General features: G+C 46.7%; 1 protein-coding gene across 38 annotated transcripts in view; it reads right to left on the bottom strand.

Annotated features, from left to right (window-relative positions):
* The window catches only part of LRRFIP1 (LRR binding FLII interacting protein 1), a 187,176-nt gene extending 174,836 nt beyond the window's left edge, over positions 1 to 12,340 (bottom strand). For 12 of the 38 annotated variants that reach the window (XM_077448255.1, XM_077448270.1, XM_077448278.1 and 9 more), the window contains exons 1-2: positions 12,029 to 12,338; positions 11,675 to 11,940 (exon numbers count right to left, since the gene is read on the bottom strand). In XM_077448255.1, the coding sequence (XP_077304381.1) occupies positions 11,675 to 11,764 (90 nt within the window). In that variant the 5' untranslated portion in view covers positions 11,765 to 11,940; positions 12,029 to 12,338. Of the gene's footprint in view, positions 1 to 11,674; positions 11,941 to 12,028 lie in introns of all 38 variants that reach the window. The other 26 variants (XM_077448265.1, XM_077448277.1, XM_077448268.1 and 23 more) reach the window with 8 other exon arrangements.
* Between the last annotated feature and the right edge of the window lie 15,592 nt (positions 12,341 to 27,932).

Below are 27,932 nucleotides of genomic sequence, written 5' to 3'. Positions count from 1 at the left end.
GATTGGCTATCATGGCAGTCACATGATCAGAAAGCTCCCAATTGCAAGCAGCGTTTGGGAGCTTTCCGTTAGCCGCCGGTAACTGTGTGTACGGAGTGAGCAAGCCCACCCGCCGAGAGGCCACATATTTATGTGTGGCTGGCGCCAAGAGGTTAAGGGGAATTTTTTAATTTTTTAGATAGTTTACTTAGCTTAGTTTAGTTTTACTTAGCTTAGTTTTACTTAGCTCTGGTAGTTCTGACACATTTCCTTTTCTCCCTCATCCAACAACTTTCACCAGTGTCTGTTACTAATGAAAACAAATAAAAGCTTTGCTTGGAGGAAAAAGTGGATCTTTTGTGCTTCAAATTTTTCCACAAAAAAGGAAGAGATAGCTCAGTCTCAGCTTGATTCATCCAGAACACAACTCCAACGTGTTTCGCCCCGTCCTCAGGGATGTCCAAACTTTTTTCAAAGAGGGCCAGATTTGATGAACTGAACATGTGCGAGGGCCGACCATTTTGCCTGACATTCTTTGAACCATTAAAATTCGGTCTAAGTGTGTTCGTCCGAGTACTAATACACTACCCAACAAGAATTCTCTTGCCTTTGTGGCTGTGTGTGGTGAAGAGATGAACTCAAGTGTATTATTTGGATACACCATATTTATTGGCGTATAACACACACCTTCACTTTAAGAGGGAAGCTTCAGGAAAAAAATTTTTTACATTTTAAATAAAGAACTGTGAAGCAAAATAAGGGTCAGTGCCCATCTGCAGACCCACAATTGCCAGGAATGCAGCGCCCACCATTGCCAGGAATGCAGCGACCACCATTGCTAGGAATGCAGCACCCACCATTGCCAGGAATGTACTCACCATTGCCAGGAATACAGCCCCACCATTGCCAGGAATGCAGCCACCATTGCCAGGAATGCAGCCACCATTGCTATGAATTCACTCACCATTGCCAGGAATGCAGCTACCATTGCCAGGAATGCACCCACCATTGCTAGAAATTCACTCACCATTGCTAGGAATGCAGCCCCACCATTGCCGGGAATGCACCCACTATTGCTAGGAATGCAGCCCCACCATTGCCAGGAATGCAGCCACCATTGCCAGGAATGCAGCCACCATTGCCAGGAATGCAGCCACCATTGCTATGAATTCACTCACCATTGCCAGGAATGTAGCCACCATTGCTAGGAATTCACTTACCATTGCCAGGAACGCAGCCCCACAATTGCAATTGCTAGGAATGCAGCCACCATTACCATCAGTGCAGCCATGGAGGGCAGGACGAGCGCCAAAGACATCCTACAGGAGAATTTCCTGTTTACACAATGGCCCCTTTAAGAGAAAGTCCCGTCTCCTCTGATGGACAGAACAGTCGTCCAATGGCAGAGATGGGACTTCCTATTACAGCTGCCGTGTAAACAGGAAATTCTCCTCCTGTGTGCACGGCACTCGTCCCGCCTCCTCCCTCCGAGGCAGCCGGACTATATATCTTTTGTGACCCCGGCGCTGGGAGATCTCCGGGGGCCACAAAAGATGTATATGTTTAAATAACCAGGCGGGCCGTTCAAAACCGGACCACGGGCCACGATTGGCCCGCGGGCCAGACTTTGGACATGCCTGATCATGGAGATCCGTGTGCCATTCGGGTTATCTCTTCCTAGTTTTGCAGTATGCTTTGGAACTGGTCAGACCTTTCCTCAGCCTGCACCCTCGCTATCCAGCGACACCCAAGGCATCGGACCATGACAGCCTGAGTGGGGACCTTTAAGCATTTATCATGGGTGACATTTTTCCACTTTATCCACTGCTGCGAGTACAATGATTATCGGAGCACTGGACTTACTCTCCTGCAAGTCAAAAGTAGCACATATGTGTTGCAGGCAAAGTATGAATTGTTCACTAGTCGGATTGCATGTGTGACAAGCTTAAATACTAAACTAACATCAAGACAGCAGCTGTAACTGATAAACTTAAAAAAAGAGGAATTTAAATAATTGATGATGTCAAGGGTATAAATATCCTTGTAGCATGTAGCTAAAAAAGATTATGATACATTTGCTATTTTTTCATAAATATGACGCGTTATGTGGCACTCCCACATCTTTATGCAATTAACATTGCTAATTAATTTCTCCTGGTCTCAATTATTTAAACACAAACATATTAACTTTGAGCTATTTAGACAAGTAATGATTGCAGTCAACAGCTCTCGCTAATAATTGTAACGCACGTAGATTGGTAAGGAACTTTGCTGTGATATCTAGCTAGCAGCGATCCAAGTTTACCCAAATAAAAATATAATTTTTGGCATATAGAAATGAGGTCTGTAGAATTGGAGCTAAAGGACAGGCAACTCAGTCACCAGGGACACCCTGGCGGAGAGGCCCAGCTGTCCCTATCAGTGCATACCAGACATAGCTCAATGCCCAGCCTCTTCTCATTTACCTTATTAGTCCAAGAGGACTTCAAGCCAGAGAGGGCTAAAAGCCCACCGTATTAACTACAACTGGCCGCCTCCCCCACAGAACAAAGAAAAAAAGCTTCAAGCACACGCTTGGCACTGAAGATAAAATGATTACCAATCATAATATTATCATTTTGAATTTTTCCTTAATGTGAGAACAACAGAAAACAGTCATTTCATCTGTGCCTGGCTGGCTGCAATGGATCACTGGTCCATATACCAGATGTTGAGCACTATTGTACTGTAATCAATAACTAGGTTAATTCTGATGACAGAATCATCTTTACAAAATGAAAAATACATTATGCGAGTTCAAGGTTATTTTGAATAAATCGTGGTAAATTTAATTAGTAGATACTAAACATTCGATTTTAGATGGGTGAAATACTGTACCATATTTTGTTTATCCTTCACCTAACCAGGGCTTTTTTTCAGCGGGAACGCGGGGGAACGCCTTTCTGGCACCGCCATCACTGAATTTATGTAATATCATAGGGTGTAGGGTATGCTGGAGGGTCTATTGATGTTGGCTGCTGGGGGATCTATTGTCACTGGTGGGGATCTGATTTTGTCTGAGGGTTTATTGTTGCTGATGGGGAATCTATTGTTGCTGGGGGGTCTTATGTTTCTGGAAGGGATCTACTGTTGAGGGAGAGGTCTATTTTTACTGGCTGCTGGAGTATCTATTGATGCTGGCTACTGGGAGGTCTGTTGTTACTGCTGGGGGGATCTAATGCTGCTTGCGTGGATATTTTGTTATTGCGTTATTGGGTGTGATATTTTGTTGTGGGTAGTTCACTGTTGCTGCAGGGAATCTATTGTTGGGGTGGAGTCCATTGTTGCTGGGGGAGTCTATTGTGTGGGGATCTATTGCTGGGATTATATTGTTGCTGGCTGCAGGGGATCTATTTTACTGCTTTCTTTTTTATCATCAACATGTTCCATACAAATGATTTAGCACCAAAACATTATACTTGGTTCTGTATTCTCTAAAAGGGGCAGTACTGGTGGTGAGTAGGGGGTGGAATCAAGGGACGGTGGTCAGAGGTGGGTAAAGGGCAGAGACGAGGGGTGAATCAGACGGGGGGGGGGGGGGTTCCTGCACCTATTCTCCAATAAAAAAAGCCCTGCACCTAAGCACCTAACACATAAAATATTTAATCAGTGGTTATGTTAATGTACATAGTTGAAAACAAGGTAACAACGAGCAATCTTTTTTGTAACACATTACAGTGGTCATGAGGATGAGTGTCATAAATCATTAAACTGAAGTAAGTGATGTTAAGTGGATGGATAGAGCTAATGTTGTTTTGTGCATGCACATGGGCATACAGTAAACGGAAGCATGCAGAGAATGGCTAATTGCCCGTAATGTATTGTGTTTAAATGCTTGTCAATCTTTTACATATATTTATATACTGTATGTGTAGGAGAGCAAGAGAGAAAGAGATATTTCAAATATCTGTGTTCTGTATGAGTTCTGTGAATGGCCTTGCAGGACATTAAATACACATCCTTACAAGTAACTAGCATGTTTGATGCTATATCCCCCAAAAAATTACCAAACTTCAGCATTAAAGCCAAATTCCAGGCAGCGTTCTACATGTCATGGCCAAGTATTAAAACAACTGGGATTTTTTGGGATATTTTTATACACATATTTTCATTCTTATCCTGGTGATATTCTGTGTCTTAGGAAATGTTAAAGCTGAATTCTAGATATGGATTTTTTGCATAGTTGGACCAAAGTAAGTATGTAAGTAAGTATTCAATCCCCGTGGAAGCGGAGGGTCACTGTAGTAGCCACCACTACTACAATGGTCCTTGGTGTCTTCAGGGTCCCATGTTGTGCAGCTACCCTGCTGCATAGTGAATGCAAAGGGTTGCTTGCTCAGCATGGGCATTGGGCACCATTCAGAGAATTCTTTGTATTTTTTTCAGTGAATACAAGGCATTCTCTTATTGGATGAGGTGGCGATCAATGTCACTGCCTTGACTCACCAGCTTGTCCAATCAGAGAACGCTTTGTATGGTGGCATTGGACCCAGAAAACAAAGAAGATCACTGTAGTACAGTGTCCACTAAAGTGATTTCCAGCTTTTACAGGGATCGGCCAGGTATGGAACATGCATACTTGCATTGGTCCAAAGTGGACCAATATATACCCACTATATTACCAGATGTTTTGGGACAGCTGCCTTTACATGCACATGAACTTTAATGGCATCCCAGTCTTAGTCTGCAGGGTTCAATATAGCATTGGCCCACCCTTTGCAGCTATAACAGCTTCAATTTTTCTGTCCACAAGGTTTAGGAGTGTGTCTATGGGAATGTTTGCCCATTCTTCCATAAGCGCATTTGTGAGGTCAGGCACTGATGTTGTACGAGAAGGCCTGGCTTGCATTCTCCACCCCAATTCAATCCAAAAGTGTTCTATCAGGTTGCGGTCAGGACTCTGTGCAGGCTAGTCAAGTTCCTGCACCCCAAACTCGCTCATCCATGTCTTTATGGACCTTGATTTGTGCACTGGTGCACAGTCATGTTTGAACAAGAAGGGTCTATCCCCAATCTGTTCCTTCAAAGTTGGGAGCATGAAGTTGGTATGCTGACACCTTAAGAGTCCCCTTCACTGGAACTAGGGGACCAAGCCCAACCCCTTAAAGACAACCCCATGCCATAACCCCCCCTCTACCAGATGATTTGGACCAGTGCACAAATCAAGGTCCATAAAGACATGGATGAGAGAGTTTGGAGTGAAGGGACTTGACTGGCCTGCACAGAGACCTGACCGCAACCCGATAGAACACCTTTGGAATGAATTAGAGCGGAGCCTGCAAGCCAGTCCTTCTCATCCAACATGAGTGCCTGACCTGACAAATACACTTCTGGCAGAATGGTCAAACATTCCCATAGACACACTACTAAAACTTGTGGACAGCCTCCCCAGAAGAGTTAAATCTGTTAAAGCTGCAAAGGGTGGGTCAACTCAATTTTGAACTCTACGGACTAAGACTGGGATTCCATTAAACTCATGTGCATGTAATGGCAGGCGTCCCAATACTTTGGGTAATGGGGTGTATCTATGCAAAAAAACATACCTGGAATTGAGTTTTAAAGATATGAAAGCATCTATGCAAAGCAATAAACACATTTTTGTTTTTTTTCTAGCAGTGTAATTAAAGCAGAACATCACCTAAAAAGGGAAGTTCTGTTTGTTTGCATCCCCCCCCCCCCCGGCCTCCTCTGCCACATTTGACACTTTTTTTTTGGGGGGGGGGGGGAGGTACCCGCTCCCACTTTCTTTCAGATGTGGCAATCTAAGCTGGAAGTTCAGGCCATGGCTCCTTTCTCACAGCCTTCTGGGACACATCACATGTCCCAGAAGACTGTGGGACCACTCACAAAGCGCAATGCAACTCGCGCATGTGCAGTAGTAAACCCTTACTTTTGATGCCAACGCCTGCATCCGAACCAGATTGAAAAATTGGCTCCTTGAGGACATCACTGGATTTCTGGACAAATAAATGTCCTTATATTAAATATCAGCACCCACAGTATTCCACACAGTACTCCAAAAAAGCCCAAATCTGCCCGATTCGAGTGACAAAAAAAGGGACCAGAACTTGTTTGAGCTTCAGGCGTTGGGCTTCAGGCGACCTGGAGTGGAGATGTGAACCATCTCCATAGAGAATAATGGATTTTTTCCCCTTAAGTGTTTTGTAGTGTAGCACCCTCTGGCAATAGGTAGGTGCTAGTAATAGATTCTTTTTACTAGGAACTGTCAGTACAGGCAAATTTAGGCAGGCCTATGCTGCAAGCTAGGAATGTCTGTTTTGATCTGGGGGCTGGGAGTGGTCAGAGTAGCAGTGGGTGTGACCACCTGTACTCCAGTTCTGAGGCGCCTCCCCTGCTTCCAGGGAGAATGTTCTGGAAGCGGGGTAGGGCCTAGAACTGGAGTGGCAGGCAGCTCATGTGGGAATCCCCAATTGGTATTGGCATGGGGTGGGCCTACTATATAAGCTGAGGTAACATGCCACTGGGGGGGAGATGTCGGCTGAGTGAAGTGGCAGATAGAATACTAGGCACCAGCAAGAGGGCACCCCCATCTGAGTGGGCTGCGTCAATCGCAGGAGGAGGCCCAGGGAGAGCTGTGAGGGAACTTTGCCTCTACACGGTCATTGGCAATGTCTTTATCATCACACGATGGTCGATAATGAACTCCTGGAGCAGAGGGGCAGGTGAAGCTGTCAGAACGTATGGTCCGGTCAAGTTCTCCATCAAGGACTCAGGGCAGTGAAAGGTCGGTGAGTGTTACCACAGTGGAGGGCTGGATGTGCCAGGAGGGAACTTTGCTTCTACAAGGTCATTGGCAAAGTCTTTATCATTTACATGGTGAATGACGAGGAGTCCTGGATCAGAGGAGAGACTATGGGGATCTGTGTCAAATCGATGTGGCCTGAGGGCACAGGATTTGCAAGATGGGCTGGCTGGGAACAGTAGTCCTCCATCCAAAATAATTCTTTTAAACTACTAGGCCTCTGGGGAGAGGTACTGCAGACCTCAGGCCTAGTAGCAGCGAGCAACCAGAACCTGCTTAAGGATTCATTCAGAGTGGATCCTTCTTGACCAAAAAAGAAGATGTGACATTATTTAACCTCAGTATTAATAAGTTTGTGCAGGAGGAAATACGTTTGTGCAGGAGGAGAAGTTCTGAGACCATCACTTTTACATGGTTAAAAGTGATGTCCTCATCCTTTACATGGTGCAGGATGGGGAATTCTTGGAAGGAATAGATTGCGAGAGTTAAGCAGAGTAGGAGCAACAGTCTGCATGGAGAGTCCTGCATTCAGGAGGAGATTCATACTCATTATAAATGCACATCATCTCTTCTGGCTCTAACTATTTGCTAGTGCATGTGATTTTTAGAATATAATGGCAATTAAACAATCCTATTGGCCTAAGGCCCTATTCACACCTGAGCGTTTCTGTCTATTCTGTCTATGCAAATTTTTGTAAGTTTAGTAACCTCATTTTAGATATGAGACTATCATACAAATAAAACGGACAATCATTCATCCAAAATTCTTATTGTGTGTTTGAGGCTTAAATCTTTGCTCACCTTTTTCTTTATTGTACCTGGAATGTATCTAGGCAGGGCTATCCATGTGTTGTATTGCAGTGCCGTGGCTGCATTGCCTTAATAAGTTGAAATGCCATTCAAAATGAATAGCACCACAATACGCTTATTCACATAACATGTGTTGCAGTGTACACACTGCATCACAAAAGTATGTTTTGACCCTCAAGGAAAAGCAGGTCCTGTGGCACATACCAACCAAATAGATTCTCTCTTTAATATTGTGGAGGCCACTTTTTTACATGTAAGCATGTATAAGACATTTTGGTAGATTATTTAGATCCTTTCTAAATTGGCCCTAGTATGTGTATGTATGAATGTGTGTTAGGGACATTAGATTGTAAGCTCCTTGAGGGAAGAGACTGATGTGAATGTTCAATGTATATGTAAAGGGCTGCGTAAATTGACGGCACTATATAAGTACCTGAAATAAATAAATAATAAATAAGGACACAGTAAATATTTAGTAGTCAAACCCTCAATATCTCTTCTTTTTATCTCAATAGACATACATAAATTACCACGACATTAATATTCTAAGAAGCATGTTAATTTGAAATTAGTAGACAATTTATTGAAATGAGAAACTGTCACTTTCTAAAAAAATAATTGATAGGGTTGGCACAATAACAGCAGAGTTTTTTCCAAACTGTTTAGTGACACCAAAGCAGAGCTGGGGGTTATCTAAACTATTAGCCTGCCACTAAACCATCGACATGACACAGATCAGGCTTGACTGCTGGAACACAGACCTGCCATCTGCCTTGACCCAGAGCTGCCTATTTTAGGCCGTGTCTCAGCAGGAAGCATTCTGCTCTGCCCACACTAATACCCCGGCTTTATACACTGGACTTCAGCTATATCTAGTCTATAACTATAAATACATATTTATATATAGTGTATGACGGGGTGAGAAGCTTAGTATCATAAGAAATACCAGGGCATACTTGAATAATTCTTGTAGATGATTAATCTATTGGACGGATTTCAGAAACATAGTCATCAATGGTTGAGCAATGAGTGTTATGACTTCTAATGAAATCTTTCCTAATCCATCTAAATGAAGTTCATTGCAGACATTAAAGGAAATTTGTAAGGAGGAAATAGAGTTGCCTGGGAGTCCTCTATGAGCCCCTGAACCTCTCCTTTTCCCCTCACTTCTATTTGTTTGGCAGGAGCAGTGCACATTAGTTGCGGTCATATGCACTGCTCTATGTACACTGCAAATCCCATACTCCATAGTCCCTAGTTCATCTCAGGAGCAGGCAAGAGAGGGTGGCTTTGTTCCTACATACAGTGGGACCATGGAGAATTAATGTAGCCATCCTCTAGCAGGAAGTCAGATCACAGCAGTAAAAAAAAGGAATTTGGAGGAGGCTAAGAGCAATAGAAGGTACTTTTTTGAGTTTTGGAATACATACTTGAATAGATTTTTTATTCTTAATTTCAGTTTAAAGTGGATGTAAACCAGAAAACTTTTTTTTTTTTTTTAATTAAGGCTTACACCTTGTACAATATAGGATTTCATGTCATCTATGCCCAGTCTTGCCATGAAGAGTAAATCCAGCTCTGAGCAGCCCTCTTATCTTTTATCAGAGATAAAAACTGACAGAGAAATAAGAGTCAGTTCTTCCCCCTTGCTGTGAGTGACAGCTGATTTACATATCTCATGCAGGAGCCTGAGAGAGACATTCTGTGTACTTCAGATCCCCTCCTCCTTTCTTCTCCAGCTTCCCCAGGATGGGATGCTCCACACAACAATGATTGGGCATGCTGAAGTCATGTGGTGACTTTTCTGGGTTTTGACTGGATGTTAGAGACCATAGCAGAAGATCAGTGTAAGAAATACACAGGAGAAATGCATGTTGACAAGGGGAGTGTAGAGGTGGGTGGGGAGTCTACTGACATCACGACTCCACCCAACGAGCTCCAGACAACAGACCCACCCACAGAATCTGCAGTTTTTTAGGTCTCATAACCGACAGAGGGGAGACATTTGACAGGTAAGGATACATGCAGGAGGCATGAATATCCTTATAGATAACCCCTATGGCAGTAGTTTAGAAAGGATGAGAGTAGATTTACAGCCACTTTAATGTCATTTTAACTATGACTTTGGTTGCTGCATATTTGGCCCAGGTCAAAAGTATTGAAGCTAGAGACTGCCAAGCAAATAGCACTTTTTTAGGAGTAGGTCAGTAATGGCAGCCCCTATAATTCTGTTACCACAGGTTTCCCTTAAAGACACACTTCAAAGTGATAGTTATTTAAATTGTTGCTGGATCTTGTTGATTTGAATGAATTAATCACTTCTTTCTAACTCATGTGTTCCCCCATGGCAAGATCTCTGTCCCTGAATATCCAATTTTTCAATCTGCTCTCGGGTGCTGCCACCACAATTGCTTGTAAGGTAAACCAGCAGTGAAGCTACTGCGCATGCGCGAAGCACACTGCACTTTGTGAATGGCCCAGTGGTGGGGCAAAGGGGAGGGGGGGCCAAACTTCTGGGTTATCTTGTTGTAGTGAGATCACCCGGAAGTGTGAGCGGGTACCTGTCAAAAACAGGAGGAGACAGATAAGTGGAGCTTCCACTTTAAGTTGGACATACAGGGGTTGATTTACTAAAACTGAAGCATGCACATTCTGGTGCAGCTGAGCATGGTAGCCAATCAGCTTCTAAATTCAGCGAGTTCAATTAAGTTTTGACCAGAAAAAATGGAATCTGACTCTTTGACTCTAAATGGCACAGATGGGTGATTCACCCAATTGGTCTATTGTTTTCTGACAGCTGCTGACAACAGTGGCTGTGTTTAACTGGATGCAGCAGCTGTTCGACATAAAGTTTTTCAGCAGGCTTCTTCAACAAAATTTGATCGATCCATTAACTTTTGTTGGATGGAGCAGAGCCAGAAGGTCAACCCACTGAGCGAATTTTGTCTGGTTTATCAGGAACTGGCCACAATTTGCTCATTGTATGGTCAGCTTTACTTTCCTTTTTGTTGTTTCAATTATTTTATGTATGAAGGAAAGAATGCAGTTGAAGGAGAGTGAGATGTCTTTGTGCAGCAGGAGGAGCGAGACCGAATACCAAGGAACATAATTAGGAGCTACAGAGAAAGATCTCACCACTGTCAGCATCTGTACTAAACTGAAATATAAGTACTGGGTGGATCAATGCTTCAAAGTGTAGTTACATGTCAACCATGGCATCCGTTTACTAAAGAAGTATAGGCTGTTCACTTTGCAAAGTCAACTTTTTGTGTGCAGGAGAATTTTCTCTTAGCTTAGTGAATGTGGTAAAGTTGTCCTGACTTCTAGCATCCAATCAAGCAAAAATATTTTTTTTTTAATTTCCTTGCTCATGATTGGGTATTCTTTGCATAGCAAATGTTCACCGCATGTATTAAGCTAAGTGAAAAGTCCCTTTACATAGTGAATGCTCTCTGCTCTTTTAGTAGATCATCCGCAATATGTCCTTTGTTTTTTTTTTTAAACTGTAACGTCTTATTTGGCAAAACATCATTTTCCATCTGACGTACTTCTTTTTTTTTTCTTTTTAAAGCTGAACATACAGACTGCAAAAGAAGAAAGACAGACTGCATATGTAAACAACCACAGGAGGGGTTAACAGGGCTTCATTATCAGGGACATAAGGCTTAGGACATCTTAATGCCTGACAGCAGCACCAGGTGACGGGACAGCTGAAAGAGCCTTGTCACAATCTGAGGTTGGCCATATGACAAGGAATGAGGAGCACTCCTGGGAATCGCTCATTCTTTCTTTTGGCCTTTAACCCATTGTGTACCATGAAGTTTCACACAATGTCTGGGAACTTTTCTTTCTTTTAATCCAATGACAGACGCACACGTTATGAGATGTTGAGAGACAAGCAGTCAGAAGATAGACTGATGGCAGCTAAATCCCCCACAATGTCATTTCTGTGCCAACAGAGGGATAATGTGGGTGGCACATTGTAGGATACATCTGGATATATTACATATTATTATACTCAAGTACACACATCAGTATACCCTCTGATTATAAAACAGATCTATTGTGCATCCCATCACTCACCTCTCGAGCTATCTGATTCAAGGCATGGTCCTCAGCAGACAGTCTTTCCCGGTTGGGGTGTCTTTTCCTACCGGTGCCCTGGGTGCCCATCTTAGCTCCAAGCTGGCAGTGGTAAGAAGAGAAGGGACAGATCAATTCGATATCCACATGCAGCCCTCGTTAGGTAAACCCACAGCAATAGAGCAGTCCACGTCAATGATTGTATCAGAGCCAATTTGGTGATGAAGGGGGTTGCGTTGGCCTCCACAGCGTGGTCTCCTATAATCCTAATGACAGTTAATACAACAATGTATGCTGCTTTTTTTGGCTAAAGCGGTAATGCATTCCTGTCTTCTTTTTTTATCTGGTACTTACAGTGGCACTGTGTCTCTCCTTATCTTCACAATACAGTGTATTTGCTGCCGGTATATGTGTGTCTATGGTTCTGCTGTCCTTGTCACAGCGTGTCCTCTACTGATCCCGTCCCTGCTGATGCTGATATTGTTTCCTTAGCTCTGGATGCAGATACCTGCCTGTCATGTCTTCTAATGACACCAGATCTAAGCCCACTCTTGTTATACTATCCCCCCCCCTACTCGGCTACTGTTCCTAGCACTGAGATTGCAAAAGGAAATGGGTCAGATGCTCTTCCTCTCTGCAGGGTACTCCTCTATGTCTCCCTCCTCTTTCTCTCACCTCCTCATCTCTCCTCTCCCCCCTGAGCTCTGCAGCTGACATCAGAGGGTGTGGAAGAAGGACATGCCAGGGGGAGGATTTTATAGTAGACGCACAATTTGATTTCAGAGAACAATCCATACATTCTTACAATGAAACCATCCATCACATTAAGGAATACATTAAACCAATGGCAATTACACTATCACCACTGACTGTATACAGTATATACACACATATATATATATATATATATATATATATATATATATATATATATATATATATATATATATATATACACATATACACACACACACACACACAAACACACATACATATACACACCCTTCACATTTTTGTAAATAATTTATACCTTTTCATGTGACAACACTGAAGAAATGACACTTTGCAACAATGTAAAGTAGTGAGTGTACAGCTTGTTTAAGACCCCTTTCACATTGGGCGCTTTGCAGGCGCTGCAGTGCTAAAAAAAAAGCCTGCAAAGCGCCCTGAAAGAGACGCTCCTGTCTCTCCAATGTGAAAGCCTGAGGGCCTTCATACTGGAGCGGTGCTCTGGCAGGATGCTAAAAAAAGTCCTGCTAGCAGCATCTTTGGAGTGGTGAAAGAGCCGCGCGTATACTGCTCCTGCCCATTGAAATCAATGGGCAGCGCAGCTACACCGCTGGCAAAGCGCTGCTGCAGCAGCACTTTGTGGGTGGTTTTAACCCTTTTTAGGCTGGTTTTAACCCTTTCTCAGCCGCTAGCAGGGGTAAGCACGGCCCTGCTAGCAGGAGTAGCACGACCCTGCTAGCGGCCGAATAGTGGCGCAAAATTGATGGTAAAGTGCCGCTAAAAATAGAGGCGTTTTACTGCAGACGCACCCACACGCTTGAACCCCATCTGAACCAAATACATTTATCTTAGTCTCATCAGACCACAAACTGTTTGCGTGCTTTCTTTTGCATAATTTTTAGAAGATGCTTCCTTCTTAGCCCCTGTACACACGGTCGGACATTTCGACAACCAAATCTGTCGGATTTTGTCCATCGGATTTTGTCCGTCGGATCTTGTCCGAAACTGTTGCATACACACGGTCGGACAAAGTTGTCGAAAAATCCGATCTTTCAGAACGTGATGACGTAATTTCGTTACAATGGGACTACGTTCAGGCTAGTAGCCAATAGCTTTGATGTGGGAATTTGATCTGAGCATGCGTGGCACTTTGTCGGATCGAAATTCTCTACACATGATCGGAGTATGTCCTATCGGACCAGTTGGAAAATTTGGTCCGACGGATATTCCGACGGAAACAGTCTGATGCATACCACACACAGTCGGATTATCCGACAACACGGTCCGATAGGACACATTCCGACGGATTCTCCGACCGTGTGTACAAGGGCTTAGACAACAGCCATGCAGACCAATTTGATGCAGTGTGCGGCATATGGTCTGAGCACTGACAGGCTGACTCCCCACCCCTTCAACCTCTGCAGCAATGCTAGCAGCACTCATACGTCTATTTCCCAAAGACAACCTCTGGATATGATGCTGAGCATGGGCACTCAACTTCTTTGGTTGACCTGTTCTGAGTGGAACCTATCCTGTTAAAGCGGATGTCCACCCTAAAGTGGACCTTCCGCTCATTGGAATCCTCCCCCCCTCCGGCGCCACAATTGGCACCTTTCAGGGGGGAGGGGGGTGCAGGTACCTGTACAGTACAGGTATCTGCACCCACTTCCGGGATAGCTCTCTGCGGAAAGGGGCGTAGATTACGCCCCTTTCCGAAAGTCCCCCGCTGCCTGCTGGGAAACACACAGATCCCAGAGGCAGCGGGTCCATCCTTATTGCGCAGCGCGACTCGCGCATGCGCAGTAGGGAACCGGGAAATGAAGCCGAAAGGCTCCACTTCCTGATTCCCATACCCAAGATGGCGGCGGCAGCACCCGAGAGACGATCGAGAGATCGGCTTCGGGTGCCGACATCGCGGGCGCGCTGGACAGGCAAGTGTCACTATTTTAAAAGTCAGCAGCTGCAGTATTTGTAGCTGCTGGCTTTTTAAAAAAAAAACGCGGACTCCCGGTGGACTCCCGCTTTAACCACCTTCAGACCGGACCATTTTGCTGGTAAATGACCAGAGGTCTTTTTACAATTTGGCACTGCGCTGCTTTAACTGGTAATTGCGCGGTCATGCAATGTTGTACCCAAACAAAATTTGCGTCCTTTTCTTCCCACAAATAGAGATTTCTTTTGATGGTATTTGATTGCCTCTGTGATTTTTATTTTTTGCGATATAAACGTAAAAAGACCGCAAATTTTGAAAAAAAATGATATTTTCTACTTTTTGTTATTAGAAAAATCCAATAAACTCAATTTTAGTCATACATTTAGGCCAAAATGTATTCAGCCACATGTCTTTGGTAAAAAAAAAGTCAATAATTGTATATTTATTGGTTTGCGCAAAAGTTGTCACATCTACAAACTAAGGTACGTTTTCTGGAATTTACGCAGCTTTTAGTTTACGACTGCCTATCTCATTTCTTGAGGTGCTAAAATGGCAGGGCAGTACAAAACCCCCCCAAATGACCCCATTTTGGAAAGTAGACACCCTAAGGAAATTGATAAGTGGCATGTTGAGCCCATTGAATATTTTATTTTTTTGCCTCAAGCGATTGAATAATGACAAAAAATATTTTTTTTTTTTTTTTTTTTACACAAAGTTGTCACTAAATGATATATTGTTCACACATGCTATGGGCATATGTGAAATGACACCCCAAAATAAATTCTGCTGCTTCTCCTGAGTACGGAGATACCACATATGTGGGACTTTTTGGGAGCCTAGCCGCGTACGGGGCCCCGAAAACGAAGCACCGCCTTCAGGCTTTCTAAGGGCGTAAATTTTTGATTTCACTTCTCACTACCTATTACAGTTTTGAAGGCCATAAAATGCCAAGATGGCACAAAACACCCACAAATGACCCCATTTTAGAAAGTAGACACCCCAAGCTATTTGCTGAGAGGCATTTTGAGTCCATGGAATATTTTATATTTTGCCACAAGTTGCGGGAAAATTACAAACTTTAATTTAATTTTATTTTTTTTTCACAAAGTTGTCACTAAATGATATATTGCTCACACATGCTATGGGCATATGTGAAATGACACCCCAAAATAAATTCTGCTGCTTCTCCTGAGTACGGGGATACCACATATGTGGGACTTTTTGGGAGCCTAGCCGCGTACGGGGCCCCGAAAACCAAGAACCGCCTTCAGGTTTTCTAAGGGCGTAAATATTTGACTTCACTCCTCACTACCTATTACAGTTTTGAAGGCCATAAAATGCCAAGATGGCACAAAACCCCCACAAATGACCCCATTTTAGAAAGTAGACACCCCAAGCTATTTGCTGAGAGGCATGTTGAGTCCATGGAATATTTTATATTTTGCCACAAGTTGCGGGAAATTTACAAACTTTTTTTTTTTTTTTTTTTCACAAAGTTGTCACTAAATGATATATTGCTCACGCATGCCATGGGCATATGTGAAATGACACCCCAAAATAAATTCTGCTGCTTCTCCTGAGTACGGGGATACCCCATATGTGGGACTTTTTGGGAGCCTAGCCGCGTACGGGGCCCCGAAAACCAAGCACCGCCTTCAGGCTTTCTAAGGGCGTTACAGTTTTGAAGGCCATAAAATGCCAAGATGGCACAAACCCCCCCCAAATGACCCCATTTTGGAAAGTAGACACCCCTAAATTTAGGGGTACACTAGTGAGACTAGGTAATAAATGGCGGGTGCCCTGAAACTATAAAAAAAATAACTAACCAACCAGCGTCACCTGTAACAGTTATATGGTGATCACTGGTGAAAGGGTTAACTAGGGGGCAATCAGGGGGCTTTATGCGGTAGTATATGGGGGTCCCTGGCGCTATAAAAAGCTGCGGCGAACCTAAATACCTACCTGCCTAACTAGCGTCACCTGTGACACTAATACAGTGATCAGAAAAACGATCGCTTATTAGGCTGGGTTCACACTGGAGCAATGTGGGAACGCCACGAATGCGCGGCGGGTTCCCGCATCACATGCCTCCCGGCGGCAGTTCACACTGCCCTATGCGAACTGCTGGGAGTGTCAGTGAAATGTTAATGACACCCCCAAATCAGTTCGCATATCGCAGTGCGATCTGCAAACTCGGATCGCATGGTGTGAACACCCATGCGATCCGATTCTGCTGCGGACCAAAAAAAGGGTCCCGTGCGAGTTTGCGGCGGGTGCGACACGAATTCAGCCATACTATCTGTATGGCTGAACTCGAATCGCACAGAGATCGGATGTGATTTGCACTGCAGTGCGGTGCGAATCACATCCGTTCTCATAAACCGCTGCAATGTGAACCCAGCCTTAGTGACACTGGCGACGGGGGTGATCACGGGGTTAAACCTTTATTGGGGGGGTTAGGGGGGTACCTTAGAACTAAAGGGGGCTAACCCTAACTGCCCTAACAGTTATTACAGTCACAAATGACACCCCCCGGGTGATCAGGGGGTTAAACCTTTATTAGGTAATAAATGGCGGGTGCCCTGAAACTATAAAAAAATAACTAACCAACCAGCGTCACCTGTAACAGTTATATGGTGATCACTGGTGAAAGGGTTAACTAGGGGGAAATCAGGGGGCTTTATGCGGTAGTATATGGGGGTCCCTGGCGCTATAAAAAGCTGCGGCGAACCTAAATACCTACCTGCCTAACTAGCGTCACCTGTGACACTAATACAGCGATTAGAAAAATGATCGCTTATTAGGCTGGGTTCACACTGGAGCGATGCGGGAACGCCATGAATCCGCGGCGGGTTCCCGCATCGCATGCCTCCCGGCGGCAGTTCACACTGCCCTATGCGAACTGCTGGGAGTGTCAGTGAAATGTTAATGACACCCCCAGATCAGTTCGCATATCGCAGTGCGATCTGCAAACTCGGATCGCATGGTGTGAACACCCATGCGATCCGACTCTGCTGCGGGCAAAAAAAAGGGTCCCGTGCGAATTTGCGGCGGGTGCGGCGGGTGCGACACGAATTCAGCCATACTATCTGTATGGCTGAACTCGAATCGCACAGAGATCGGATGTGATTTGCACTGCAGTGCGGTGCGAATCACATTCGTTCTCATAAACCGCTGCAATGTGAACCCAGCCTTAGTGACACTGGCGAGGGGGGGTGATCACGGGGTTAAACCTTTATTGGGGGGGTTAGGGGGGCACATTAGAACTAAGGGGGGCTAACCCTAACTGCCCTAACAGTTATTACAGTCACAAATGACACCAATGCAAAAAAAAAAAAAAAAAAAAAGCAATTGGTGTCACTGTGACTGGGGGGGCAGGGGTAATTGGGGGGTGATCGGGGGGTAAAGGGGGGGTGTGAGTGTGCCTGGCATGTTCTACTGTGTAGTGTAGTGCTTGTGCAACTCACCGATGCTCTCTCCTCGGTGCCGGAACGAAAAATACCGACACGGAGGAGAGAATACATCACTTCCTCTCCTGTGTTTACATTACAGGAGAGGAAGTGATGTCACCGGACATTTTCATTCGTCGGGAGCGATCGCGAGGGGGTGGCCATGAATGAATGGCCGTCCCCTCGTCCGGGATCGCTCCCGAACGAATACCGACCGCCGCAGGCACCGGGCGGGGGCCCGATCGGGCCCCCGACCCGCGGGCAGGCAAGGACGTACATGTAAGCCCTTATGCCTGCCCGTGCCATTCTGTCGACGTACATCGTCGTGCGGCGGTCGGCAAGTGGTTAAACAGCTGCATGGTCTTGGCCACCGTACTGCAGCTCAGTTTCAGGGTCTTGCCAATCTTCTTATAGCCTAGGCCAGTGATAGCAAACCTTGGCATTCCAGATGTTTTGGAACTACATTTCCCATGATGCTCAACTACACTGTAGAGTGCCTGAGCATCATGGGAAATGTAGTTCCAAAACATCTGGGGTGCCAAGGTTCACCCTCACTGGCCTATGCCATCTTTATGTAGAGCAACAATTCTTTTTTTCAGATCCTGACAGAGTTCTTTGCCATGTGGTGCCATGTTGAACTTCCAGTGACCAGTTAACACACCTGCTCCCCATTCACACTTAAGACCTTGTAACACTAACGAGTCACATGACACCAGGGGGCGTACTCACTAGCCAGCAGTTTAGACATTAATGGCTGTGTGCTGAGTTATTTTGAGGGGGGCAGCAAATTTACACTGTTATATAAGCAGTACACTCACTACTTTACATTGTAGCAAAGTGTAATTTCTTCAGTGTTGTCACGTGAAAAAATATAATAAAATATTTACAAAAAATGTGAGGGGTGTACTTATTGATATATATATTGTAATATTTGGGGGTTATTTTAGCTTAAGGGTAGAGCACACCAGTGAGCAGAGTCCATGCCAGTTATATAATTTAAGGGCTTGTTGGCCCACTTTTATTAAAGGTAAAACAAAATAAGTCAAATAACAGGAGGGTTTCAGCTTCACACAGCAACAGCGTAGTCATAAAATGAAAAGTACCAAGCCACCTGGCTCTCCTCAGCAATACCGCCGTTCAGGCTTACACTTCAGCCCTCTTATCCCTATAACAGGGATGTCGTACAACTACTGTACCTCTTTTCTGTTCTTCGCTGCTCAGCCCACAGCTTTGGGCCCTCTAGCTATACCATGCAGACATGCATGCTTCTCCCTTACTCGCCTGGACTCCTCGGGAGGGTGGAGCCCAGAACCATGGTCTTGGCTCTGTTTTAAACCCAGGACCCACCTGTGCAATCATCCAGAAAGACTTCTGGCTGTTCCCAAAACCCGGTCCCAGGATTGGAGATTCCGTCCCACCCATAACACTATGGAATCTCCAGGCTCCAGGTCCCAAACTGGATTCTTGAAAACAATGAGGAAACTGAAAAGCCAGTTTCCTCACAAACAAAGAACTTTCCTGGAGCCCCTCAACCTGCCTGGTTGAGAACCCTGCATTCTTCCGCTGGTGGGGTACCATACTACCACAATATATATACATACATACATACATACACAGTGCCTTGAAAAAGTATTCATACCCCTTGACATTTTCCACATATTGTCATGTTACAACCAAAAACTTAAATGTATTTTATTGGAATTTTATGTGATAGACCAAAACAAAGTGGCACATAATTGTAAATTGGAAGGAATGGTCCAGTCAAAGCCCAAAAAGACTTAACATATAATTTAACATTTAGCCTGAGCCATCAGAGCAAACCCAAACATACATGGTATACAAACCACCTCCTCTCAATGCAAACTCTCCCAATACGCGGATGACCTTCTCCTTTATGTGACTCTACCCCATATCAGCATTCCATCCATACTAGTAGAGATCCACCAGTTCGGCAGTTTCAGCAACTATAAACTGAACATCTCCAAAACTGAAGCACTGAACCTCTCCTTAACACAACCTACCCTCTCCTCCCTTAAGGCCAATATCTCCTTTCAATGGCAAACAAAATCCATATCATACCTAGGAACGGCCATTCCAACACACACATCAGATATATATGCTCTAAACTTTAGCCCACTACTCACAAAACTTAGACGTCTCACTAAAGGCAGAATGGACCTACCAGTGTCATGGTTTGGTCGCATGAACACACTAAAAAAATGGACATACTCCCCAAACTACTGTATCTATTTCAATTTGCTCTCCCATCCACTTTCTTACGTACCCTTCGCTTCATGGCCATTCGATTTGTATGGAGGGGTAATCGTCCAAGACTGAAACATAAGCTCTTATGCTCTCCCACCCCTAAAGGTGGGACAGGCCTACCAGATTTTGAGCTCTATCACATGTCAGCAGTGGTCTCCTGAGTCCTGGAGTGGTTCCCCCATCCTCTGATCAAAGCCTCCACCCTGGTGGAACAAGCTTTGTCATCAGTCGACCTCCGAGCACTTCTCTGGGGTCACAATCGAACTTACAAATCTCTTCCAACACTGTTCCCCCTCACGAGAGACACCTTAGTAATCTGGTACCGAAGAAAGGAGAGCTATGCGCTATCCACTGAACTGGGCCCACTCACCCCCCTATTTGATAACCCAGCCTTCTCAGAAGGCAGGTCAACCCAAACCTTATATAATTACAACAGAACCTCCTGGCCCACAGCACAACAATTTGTCCACGACACTCAGGGTACCTTTGTGACGAACCACACCACTACAACCTTCAGTATAATGTGGCTTACTCTTCTACATTTGTCCTTCTACTGATAGAAACGTCATGACTCCAAACAGATCCATAGACCCCTGACTGGCTTTGAACAGTAATGCACACTCTCAGAAACCCCCAGGCGGAGGAGGAGCTTGGGAGAGACATATCTGAGGCAGAATGGAGTAAAGCCTTTCTCTTTACCCATAAGTCATTTATCTTGAACTACACTCAGGAAAAAAATTACAAGCTGGTATCTAGGTGGTATCATGTGCCAACCAACCTAAAGATCAAGTTCCCATCAGTCATCGACATCTGCTGGAGAGGTAACTCAGCGAAAGGTATGTACAACCACATCTGGTGGGAATGTGATGATATTCGCCCATTTTGGGCACAAATCTTTCAAATTTATACTGAAATATATGACAAACCACTCACACCCTCCCCTTCCATTGCCCTCCTTTCCATACTACCTGGTACTGTTAAATCTCAAAAGCACAACCTCCTAAAATTTTTCCTCAATGCATGTCAGCAACTAATTCCTAGACACTGGAAAACTACCTCGAGATAAACGACATTATGCTTATGGAGGAGATGCAAGCCAAATCCCTACATAAATATACAAAATTCTCCTTTATCTGGAGTATCTGGAGGCATTACTCTACTTCAGATAAACTGTAGCACAGACTCTCAATGGTGAGTACTCTTTGAGAGACCACCCAACCCCAAAATCATGACCCCATGCCTGGACTGGCAATACCTCAGTAGAATGAGACTCACTCATTTTTGTACAATTCAAATTTGTTATACCAGAACGCCTTTTGTCGGGCACCTGGTACTGTTCTTGTTGTTTCTTTCTGTTTAAACTTGTGTTGAAAAACAATAAAAAAATATTGTTGTTTGAAAAAAAGAGGGGTGGGACTTTAGATGAGGTCATGACTAATTACTGTCAGGTACCTCCATCTCTGAGTATAATGGTTTAAAAAAAAAAGAAAGGTTAAAAAAATAATAATAATACAGGGCTGTCTCGCCAGGTACAGTGGGGGTGCAACATTGTGTTTTTTCTTTCTCTTTTTTTGCTATTTTTCCAGCCCCCCCCCCCACCCCAAAGCACCTTGTCCCCATGTTGATGAGGACAAGGGCCTCTTCCCGACAACCCTGGCCGTTGGTTGTCGGGGTACCCCTACCCATTCACCTGTGAAAATTTTTAAAATAAAACACAACACACAAGGGTTAAAAATAGTTTATTGCACAGCTCCGGGGGTCTTCTTCTGTCTTGGGGGGTCTTCTCGTCGGACTCCTCTGCTATCTTCTGCTAGCTCTTTTACTAGCGGAGAAGCTCGGCTTTCTTCTTCTCCTGGGGGTCTTCTTCCGACTTCGGGGGTCTTGTCCCCCTCTTCGGTTCTGCTTGCCGGGCCTCCACTCCTTTTTCCACCTCTTTTACTAGCGGTGGCCCGGTCTTCTGTCGCCTCTGTCTTCGTCACCTTCTGTTCTTCTGTTCTTCTCTTCTTGAGATGTTGCCTCGTCGCTGTCTCTGGCAGCAATGACAGGGACGCGGTGTGCGGCGACTTATATAGGGACATCGTCGGGGTGATGTCCCCGCCCATTATGATGTCACAGTCCCAGCATCCCCAGCATTGACTTCCTTCGCTAGTCCCGGCTACCTGGAGCCGCTCTCAAAATGAACAGACTTTTCTCAGTGCGGGAAAAGCCCTTTCATTTCAAAAGTGTGGCGGACTAGCACACACACGGCCGAAGGCCGGCGGACAAATTTTGATGCAAAACTACTTTCTAAGTCCGCTGGACTTTTGGGTAAAAAAACCACCATAGAGTTCTGTGTGTGTTACTGCCAGTTTAACGCCATATAGTTCTGTGTGCGCTACTGCCAGTTTAACGCCATTTACTTCTGTGTGCTTTACTGCCAGTTTAACGCCATATAGTTCTGTGTGTGTTAGTAAATGTTAGATGGGCTCCTGCGCTTTATATGGAATTAGAGTGGACTATTCTCATACACTGGATGCCGCAAACACTTTCACGAGACACCAACTCATGTATTCAGACAAAATAAAAATGAAATGGTGTTGCGCTTCCAGAGAAGTGGAGCCTTAAAAAGGAACCCCAGAGGGCTGATTCCTTCGAATGGGAGTGTGATCTAATGGTGTATAGTCACCCATTAAACTTAAAATGTAAAATAATTTTGTAGAAAACCTCTATACAACATATAAGAGTTAATCTTTTGGGGGGCGTGTCCGGAAGCCGAGCTGGAAGGACGCACGGAGTGAGAGCTCTCCTCCAGCCCGACGCTACAGAGGCTTCAATCGGGGGTCCCACCTGCTAAAATATGGGGAGATCACGGGCTACGCGCTCCTCTTTACTCCGGGGCACACCTCAGCCCCCGCTGGGCTACGCGCTCCTCTTCCCTCCGGGGCACACCTCAGCCCCCGCTGGGCTCCGCCTCGGCTTTCAAAACCTATTTTCAGCCGGGCAGCGGGGGCAAGATGGCGCCGTATGGCGCAGATCCTCACCGCCGGGTCCCCACAGTGTCTCGCTCTCTGCTCCATAATCCCCATCCGGACCCTGCTCGACAGCCCCCGCGCCCCCCTGAGGCCGCGGGGGAACTGGATGCCTCATACCGCCCACCGGGCTCTGTTCGGGACTGCCTGGAAGCCCCGGCCGAGCCGGCCCAGGACCTCCACCACGGACTAGGCTGCAGCAGCAAGATGGCGCAGACCGGTCCCACAGCGCCACCGCAGGTACGCCGGCCCTCCCCTCTGCCTGAAGCCACACAGCCCCTGCTCCTGCCGGCTCTCCCACGGGACTCCCCGCAGAGCAGGCAATTTACTGGGGTGGATCACCAGGGCTTCCCATCTCCCACCCCCCCCTGCGTTCTTGGGGGAGCGGGCCACTGATCCACCACCTTCTATGCCATACACCCAATGCTCGGAGGCCTTCCCACGCCTCCTCCGCACCTCTCCTCTCCCAAGTACGGCCACCAGTGCCTGCCTCTCCCCTACGTCCTCGGACCTTATGGAGGACTCTCAGGCCCGCTCGGACCCTGCACATGGTAGGGATGATGGGGCACCCCCCGTTGCTGTGGGGGGGGGAAATCGGGCAGTACGGCCATTGCCTGCCTCTCCTAAAGCACAGAGGCTCCCCCGCTCTCGGGACTCCAGCAAAGCCAAAGACCGCACAGCTGCTCTCCCCTCCTATGCTCAGGTGGCCCGGGCCTCTGGCCACCCTCGAGGAACAGCCCAACCGGACCCTTCACCCTGTTCTCCTCATGCTACATCCTGGGCAGACCCCTGGAAACCACAGCCATTGTGGCCCCCTTCTCCTACTCGGGGACCACCACGAGGAGAGCCGCCCCTCCACTCTCTACCTTCTCTGCCTCTCCTCCAACAGCAAGAGACCATCCACCCCTACTGGCAAGCGTATCTGCAAACCATACCGACGAAGGATGACTTTAAACAGCTTGTAGCGGAGGTGCAAGCCACTTGCCGCGCTGAAATCCAGACTCTGCACACTGGCCTTAAACACCTAGCTGACCGTGTGGAGATGGCGGAGGAAGATATCCAGGAGACTAAGCTGGCGGTCCACCGCGCTCAGTTGGAGACTTCTGACTACCGCCTCTTGCTACGGGATATGCAACGCCAAGTGGAAGACCTCGATAACAGAGGCCGCAGAAACAACATCCGCATCTGCGGCTTGCCTGAGACGGAGGCCACGGAGGACCTTCAAACCTCGCTGCAAACACTATTCAATGAGATGTTAGGGGAGGACCCGGACAAGCACATAGAAATGGACAGGGCCCATTGGGCCCTGAGACCCAAAGGCCCGGCTTCAAAACCCAGGGATGTTATCTGCAGAATCCACTCCTTCCCACTTAAGGAAGACATCATGCGCAAATCCCGCTCCATCCACGACCTGGCCTTTGACAACTCTCCGGTTCAGCTTTACCCGGATTTATCCTGGATCACGCTTCAAAAGACGCAGGCTGTTGCAGCCTCTTCTCCGGGCCCTGCAAGACAAGAATGTCCTCTACAGATGGGGCTTCCCCTTCAGCCTGACCGCTAGACACCAAGGAAAGTCGGCGACTTTACGATACCCGGAAGACCTGGTCCCCTTTTGCGACACTCTGGACATTTCTGTCCCTCAACAGCCCGACTGGGACTTGGTTGCCTCTCCCCCCCGATGCCGGTGATCTGGCAGAAAGTTCACTCGGCCAAGCGGCACAGAGGCCCGGATCCCCACCCACCAAACGTAACTGAAGTATACACCCAGTCCAATGGACGCCTCCCCTCCACAGTTTTTCTTTTCCCCTATTTTTGGGGTTCTGTTTCTCCTTCTTCCCCGATTGCTGGAGCCACATATATTACTTGTTTTTCTTACCCCGGGCTGGCCTAGGTTGAGTCCAAGGACGGATCGACTCCCGGGTTACTGCCCCCCCCCCCCCCGTGGTTTTCCACCTGTTGGTTCCTTTCGTGGAGTGGACTGTTGGTGCCTCCCTAACCCGAATTTTTGGACTTCTTGGTTGGGGAGCCGTTAAGGAACCGTACAGATCCAGTGTCCCTATAGGACCTCTGGACCTGTCTTTTGTTAATGTTTTCTTTTACTTTGTATTGTGTTATTGTTTCTATTTCCCTTCTCTCTAGGTTCTCTCCTCTTCTCGCTCCTCCAGCGACGCCCTGCCAGTGGTTTTCCCAGTCGCCGGCCCTCCTCCAGTGGTCGCCGCTCCTCCCGAGGCGCGTAGGCCTCCAACAAACCAAGCTAAGTAGGCACTATACATCACCCCTACTTCACCCCTACTTGATCATGGCTAAGATTCTGTCCCTTAATGTACATGGTCTGAACTCCAAGAAAAGGAGGCATCTAGCGCTTAGGGCAGGCATGTCCAAAGTCCAGCCCGCGGGCCAATCGCGGCCCATGTTCCGGTTTCGGACGGCCCGTCTGGTCATGTTCACATATATATCTTTTGTGGCCCCCAACGAATCCCCGATCGCCGGGGGCCACAAAAGATAGATTTGCTGGCTCCCATGGAGGGGGCGGGACGAGTGCTGTAGATACAGGACAGAGTATTTCCTGTTTACACAGCATCCTGTGTAAAGGAAGTCCCGTCCTGCGCTGCCATTGGACAACCATTTTGTCCATCACAGGAGGCGGGACTTTCAATTAAAGAGGCCGTCAATAGAAACAGGAGTTTCTCCTGTATGTCTATCTGCGCTCATCCCGCCCCCCTCCCTGTCTCCTCCAAGGCTGCAGAGGACATGAATCAGGCCGCACTGATGGTAATGGTGAGTCTGCATTCATGGCAATATGGAGGCTGCATTCATGGCAATATGGGGGCTGCATTCATGGCAATGTGGGGGCTGCATTCATGACAATGTGGGGGCTGCATTCGTGGCAATGGGGGGGCTGCATTCGTGGCAATATGGGGGCTGCATTCGTGGCAATGTGTGGGCTGCATTCATGGCAATGTGTGGGCTGCATTCATGGCAATGTGGGGGCAATACTCTGGGGGCTGCAGATGGGCACTGACACTTATTTTGCTTCACATTTCTTTATTTAAAATGTAAGATTTTTATTTTATTTTTTTTCCTTAGACTTCCTTTTTAAAGTCAAGGTGTGTGGTATAAGCCAATTAAATACAGTATATCCAAATAACACACCCGAGCTCATCTGTTCACCACACACAGCACAAAGGCAAGAGAATTCTTGTTGGGCCGTGTATTAGTGCTCGGATGAACACACTTAGACCGAATTTTAATGGTTTAAAGAATGTCAGACAAAATGGTCGGCCCTCGAGTATGTTCACTTCATCAAATCTGGCCCTCTTTGAAAAAAGTTTGGACACCCCTGGCTTAGGGAGTTCCGACAGGCGGGGGCAGACATAGTGATGGTCCAGGAAACACACTTTAACCGGGGGGATTCCTTTACATTCGCCTCCAGACATTTCCCTCAGATTTATCAGGCTTTCAACCCACGTAAGAGAGCGGGAGTGGTCATTCTTTTCCGGCAGGGAGCCCCTTTCACTTGCACCTCCGTATACTTAGACCCACGGGGCCACTACATTATTCTCCATGGTCTGTGGCGTACACAGGCTTTGACCCTATGAAGTCCTCTATGCCCCCCAATGTCCATCAACATCAATTCCTGTCTAGGGTGCTTTCCCGCCTGTTTAGGACACCCCCCGGGCTTCTGGTGATAGGGGGGGACTTTAACCTCACTCAGTCCGTACTCTATGATCGCCTAGCGGTGGATTCCCGGGAGCCTCAGGCTAGGACCCTAAGAGACTCTAAGCTCTTCCGCCAGATCACCAGAAGACTGGGCCTTTTTGATGCCTGGCGAGCTCTGCACCCACAGGACCACCAGTACACCTTCTACTCTGCTCCCCACAGCACACACTCGCGTATTGATCATTTTTTTGTCAATAACACGACACTGAGGGCGGTCCACTCTGCACATATACTGCCCATCTCCTGGTCCGATCACGCCCCCATAACTCTAACCCTAGAATTGGACCACCCCCTTTGTAAGCCCTGTACCTGGAGGCTGAATAATTATCTCCTGCAGCATGCTCCGGCAAAGGCAGAGCTGGAGACATCACTCCGGCACTACTTTGTTGAGAACAATACCCCAGACGCCTCGCACGCTACCCTGTGGGCTGCCCACAAGGCAGTCATCCGAGGTCGCTGTATTGCCCTATCCTCAGCCCTGAAGTGGGACGCACGGGCCGCCAGGCTACTGGCCGAAAAACGGCTTAAGACCCTTGAAGCCCGTCTTCTGGGATCCCCCTCTATCTCCACCCTTAAGCACATTGTCCAGACTCGGCAGACACTCCGGAACCTGGCGTTGGGGTCTGTAGAGAAGGCACTAATCCGCCTGCGACAACTCTACTACGACAAGGGAAACAAAGCGCAGTCGCTGTTGGTCCGGAAACTGGCGGACCGTGCACTGACCTCTGCACCGGCCCAAATTAAAAATGGGGGGGAGACGGACTTTTATACCGATCTGTACAACAGGCCGGACATCCCCCACAACCCCCCGACCTTGGGCCTGTCTAATCGTATCACCCAGTACTTAGAAAATATAGTACTACCCCGACTGCAAGACACGGACCTCCAGGACCTGAACGCCTCTATCACTGAGGAGGAACTCCTAGCGACTGTAAAGGCTCTCCCGACCCACAAGTCTTCGGGACCAGACGGGCTCCCCTACGAGTACTACAAGGCGTTTTTACCTCTCCTGAGCCCACATATGACCAAACTATTCAATTCCTTTCTCCAACACTCCCCGGTCCCGACCGAAATGCTAGGCTCCTTCATTTCCCTCATCCCCAAACCAGACAAAGATCCAACCTCCTGCGCGAGTTATCAGCCCATAGCCTTAC

Source organism: Lithobates pipiens, unplaced genomic scaffold, assembly GCF_037356315.1.
Source record: "Lithobates pipiens isolate NorthernLeopardFrog02 unplaced genomic scaffold, aLitPip1_a1.2 Scaffold_22, whole genome shotgun sequence".
Taxonomy (NCBI): Eukaryota; Metazoa; Chordata; class Amphibia; order Anura; family Ranidae; genus Lithobates; species Lithobates pipiens.
Note: the sequence above shows the minus strand (reverse complement) of the source record. Positions and strands in the feature narration are given on the sequence as shown.